Source organism: Crocodylus porosus, unplaced genomic scaffold (assembly GCF_001723895.1).
Source record: "Crocodylus porosus isolate Cpor-Errol unplaced genomic scaffold, CroPor_comp1, whole genome shotgun sequence".
NCBI lineage: Eukaryota > Metazoa > Chordata > Crocodylia > Crocodylidae > Crocodylus > Crocodylus porosus.
This window is the reverse complement of record NW_017728935.1, coordinates 5,510,988-5,515,651: the sequence shown is the minus strand read 5'-3', so window position 1 is coordinate 5,515,651 and position 4,664 is coordinate 5,510,988. Positions and strand designations below refer to the sequence as shown.

At 54.2% G+C, this 4,664-nt stretch overlaps 1 protein-coding gene across 1 annotated transcript in view; it reads right to left on the bottom strand.

Moving 5' to 3' along the window:
- Positions 1-851: 851 nt before the first annotated feature.
- Positions 852-4,664, bottom strand: part of TSPAN2 (tetraspanin 2) — an 18,826-nt gene continuing 15,013 nt past the window's right edge. The window contains exons 6-8 of the mRNA XM_019546495.1: positions 4,000-4,077; positions 3,056-3,139; positions 852-1,554 (exon numbers count right to left, since the gene is read on the bottom strand). Of these exons, the coding sequence (XP_019402040.1) occupies positions 1,489-1,554; positions 3,056-3,139; positions 4,000-4,077 (228 nt within the window). The 3' untranslated portion in view covers positions 852-1,488. The remainder of the gene's footprint in view (positions 1,555-3,055; positions 3,140-3,999; positions 4,078-4,664) is intronic.

Below are 4,664 nucleotides of genomic sequence, written 5' to 3'. Positions count from 1 at the left end.
CGCGCGCGGCCGTGGGCAGCCGCGGCCGAGGCGCACCCGCGAGCGGGGCAGCATGGAAGGGGCCCCGGGCTGCTCGGCCCCCTCCCAGCACCAGCAGCCGTCCTGCCACCGATGAATCCGAGCGCCGGAGAAATAAACACAAGAGGACACGGACCTGTGTAAACTCAAGCCCTGAGGTATTTCAAGGATACATACAGTGTAATTTTGACATTTCTTGCCTGCAGTGAGCATCAACCACTAAGACAATGACTCTTAACCGTGGACATTCCCTGCCTTTCCTTCCCTGCCCAGCCCCAGGGCGGGGGCGAGAGGCTTGTGGAGAAAGCCCCCCGGGAGCTGCGGGCGTTCAGAAGCAGGTGTGGACGTGCCCGAGCACCGCTCGCCTTCCCCGGCCGTCATCGTCCCACTTTGCTTGTTTCCCAGAGTCTGTGGCCAAAGACCTCCCACGAGGCCACGGCTCTGACGCCAGAGCCGCCCGTGCGGATGCGGGGTGCTGGAGACCTCGGCACGAGGGCAGCGCTTGGAGCAAGCAGAGCCTGCATGAGCTCCCCTGCCCCTTTCCACAGATATTTCTGCTTTAAACATGAACGGGATTTGAGAGGCCTTGCTCGGCCGCAGATGGGCTTTGCCATACCGGTGGAGTGGAAGCCTAGGCACACCTGGCACTGGGATTCATCACAACCAACGGCATTACCTGTCAAAGTCTCCTGCTCCAAACCTGGGCTGGGATCCAGGGGTTCCCCAGAAGTTCTCTGGATTCAGACCCAGGACCCAGAAGACTTCTACATGTGACACTGATGTCCAGGGGCTGTGTCGTATGCGTATCAGTTTGTGGGAACAGGCTCTTAGGGTTTAGCTCATTTAAGTCAAGTGTATTAATTCCCTTGAAATCTGGGGGAGATTAGTAGAAACTGGATTAAAGGTTATGTTTAAAAGATGAAGCTTGCTCCTACAGTGACGCTTGGCAAAGAGGAGTTTGCTGTGGAAATGGCTCCAGCTGTATTTGGCCACGGCTCCATGTGCTACAGAAGGGACCTTGCAGGAACGTGCGAGCAAATGCGTGCACACAGTGTAGCCCCTGTGCGTGCGTGTGTGCGTGCGTGCACTCACTAAGGCACACCAGGCACCGTGTGTACAGATATCAGTGCATGTGCACACTGAAACTTCGGTATGGAGAGCCACACCTGTCCCCATGTGATATACACATCTGTGTGGGCACCCAGCCACACCCATGCAAACATACTGAAAATCGTAAGTTGAATTTAAACCGGAACATTTTAAACCCTCATTTTGCTCATTTGAGTTTTCTGACTTACAAATTTAAACAGAATTAATTGGTTTCACAGGCTCACCTAAGCGGAGTATTTTTCTCTCACTCTGTTAAACACACTAATTAAATATGTACTGAAATTATTAGGCTGGGTAGGAGAACGCTTCTTGTAAAGTTTAGTCCGGAAGTCCTGGAGCATAGAAGTTTGCAGCAACAGTTTAGAGCGTGTCTCTTGTATTGCGGATTGCACAACAGAGAACCATGCTGAATATCATGCCAAAGATCTAGGAGAGAAGGAACGGGATTTAGGGACTTCCAGGAGATGCCTCCAGTTACAAAAGCCATTGCAAAACTGTCCATCACATCAGAGCAATCTAGTGATCTTTGCAAGTGAGTGGCCATGGCAGATCATGGTTTCTGTCTGCAGATCTCAGGACAGCAGATAAGTAACATGGGCGATACTTCTCTAGCATTCGGAGCCAAGATGATATTTGAACATACAGGTGCCACAGACATTATGAACGCTTTGCACAGCATAAGTTCTTGCCAAATTTCAATAGGGGTTTATCCCACTGAGGTCATCTGCTCTGACACAAATTCAGTCCTATTAATAGCATCAGGGCCGGCACTGAACAGAGGCTCTGGATTCCAGAGCAGTACAGAGACAGGGCTGTCAGACATCTCTGCCTGTGAAGTATCTGCAGAAGAACAGAAAGCAGAGCTGGGCATCAGGCTCGCACTGGGATTGCTTTAGGGCACTGTGATTTCACACAGAAACGAACACCTCCATAAGGACTGCACCTGTGGGGAGCTCACCTGTGACATCAGCAGTACTGACCAGCTTGGGAGCAGGAACCTACAGAGGAAGGTGAATGCAAAGCGCAGCAGAGAGCACTGGAGATCCAGTAATTTCCCCTGGCCACAAGTTTCATTGCCAGGGCAGAGACTACCGGTCAGGGGAAGCTGGCAGCTCTGCCTGGCAACATACACCAGTGACACCTTCCCCAGGACACAGGCAGACAGCTGGCCAGCCTTGCCACACGGCAGGGACAAGGACAAGGGCAGAATGTGGAGGACGTGCTGCAGCACTTGCTCCTCCCGCCTGCCCGGCTGCCTGACCCTGCGCAGGCAGCATCCGACACCCTCTCCCTCTTCCCTCCGCTGTGCCATTTTGAGGGGTGTTCACTCCCTGTGCTCAGCACATGCTCTTAGCACAGGGCAGCCTGGGGTGATGAGGGCTGGCTCCCTAGCAGGCCTACTGTAAAACCCGATCTTTAAAGCAACTAGCTGAGAAACAGGCATGTGCCATTTCTGGCTGTGGGAGGAGCCACGAACACGTCACTGGAAAACCCTGCTCTTCCCAGCGACTGGATATGGTGCACCTGGTCTGTGAAGCTGAGTCGAGGTGCCAGCAAAGAAGCCCTTCCTGCGGGAGGAGGTCAGATATGCTGGGACAGGAAGCCATGTCTGCAGCACTTTGGAAGGGATGAAAGCTCAGGGTAACGGGCACTTTTCAAGTCAGCCTTCGCGAACGCAGCTTCGTGCTGACATTACTAAAGGTCTCTATTCACAACAGCAGTGTGGGAGGATTTCTCCCAGAGACCCTCTCCAAATGTGCCAGTAAACCTGAGACATTTCCAAGTGTATATGGGGAGAGTGATGCAAAAGGAAGGCCCAGCAGGAGCGTCAGGAAGTCATACAACGAGCACCCTGCAGCAGCTGCTGGAACCCCCCTGCCCCGAGGAAGGAGCAGGGATGTCATCTGGATGGCAGGGATGTACTCACTGTGATGCCAGCAATTGCAATCCCAACGATTCCAACTAAGTGCAGATGCGAGTTTGTTACACTCTGGATTTCCTCCAGGCAGTTCTGTTGGAAACAAAGACAGTCCCGCTCAGCTCGGCAGGAACGTGTCCAGATCTGCTCCCTTAGTTCCCTGCTCCCCACTGCTCTGCTATTCAGTACCTGGGTCTGGAGGGTGGCTGCCACGGTCCAGCGTACCCTACCGTCTCTGCCTGTGCCTTGTGCTCTCTTGAGCATTTCAGACCAGCAGGAAGCTCCCCCTCCCCTTCTGCCAAGGCATCAGGGTGCCCTAACCTGCCAGGAGCCCATCTCTGGGTGCTGCCCGCTCCTTTGTACACACCACCTGAGAGGCACTCGCAAGCGATCCCCCACTTTATCCTCATGTTCTCCAGGAGCTAAAGCCAGCTCTGTGGCTGGGCGCAGTGGGGATCTGCCCATCCAGGCTAAGTGGAGCAGGTTCCCTGAAAGGTAGCGTGGGAGCATTCTCTCTGCCCTCCCGGCAGGGACACGGCTATGCAGGGACAAGTGCTTTTCACAGAGACTCTGAAGGTCCTGACACTGCTTCCACTGTCTCTGCTCCCTTGCTTGGGGCGGTGGGCAGGCTGCTGGCTGGAGGAGTCTGTTCTCCTGACCCTCAGCCCTCAGAGGACGGTGTGGTGGGGGCCTACAGGACTGAAAGCAGCTCAGACTTTTCTGAAATCTGAGTTCAGCTGAACATTTCTCCAGCCTCATCTCATGTGACCGTGACACAGAAAAGCAGTTTTTGAATCACTGGATGCCAAACAGAGCCTGTCTGGAATGGCATGCCCCTTTCCATCCACCCGTCTCCGTCCTTCCTCCTGCTGCTTTGGTTCCTTGCATTCTCCCTCAAACTGACGTGTCTGTGCAGGAAGGCCCCTGAGGCAATCTGACGGGTGGGTGCTTACCTTGGGCAGATGGATGCCCTCTGGACACGTGGGTTTCACCTGATCATCACTGTCTTTGCCTTTACCACAGCACTGAAACTAGATGGCCAAGAAAGGGAGGAAGAGGCAGTGTCAGAGAAGAGGAAGCCCCAGGCCCATTTCCTCCTGTGGCTCTGCTTTCACCCCAGCAGCTGAGCTGGAAACAGACAAAAGATGTACAGAGGCAGAGCCACGGCCCTCTGCAGCAACTTGCCAGCCTGGGGAGGAGTTTCCCCAGCACTGAATTTGGTTCAAACTCAAAGCTCAGATCCTGTGTCTGACGGAGAATCGTAGAAGTCGGGTCGAAGGGACCTTGAAGATCTTCAAGTCTGACCCCCTGCCAGGGCAGGAGAAAAACTGGGCTCAAATGACTCCAGCCAGGTAGGCATCTAGCCTTTTCTTAAAGACCCCCAGGGTAGGAGCTAGCACCGCTTCCCTTGGAAGTTGGTCCCAGATCCCAGCCGCCCTGACCGGGAAGTAGTTCTTGCGGATGTCTAATCTAAACCTCCTCTCCAACAACTTGTGGCCGTTATTCCTTGCTATGCTGGGGGGGCGGGGCTAGGGGAAACAAGGTCTCTCCCAAACCCTTCTGGTCCCCCCTAGTGAGTTTATAGACGGTCACCAGGTCCCCCCTCAGCCTTCGCTTG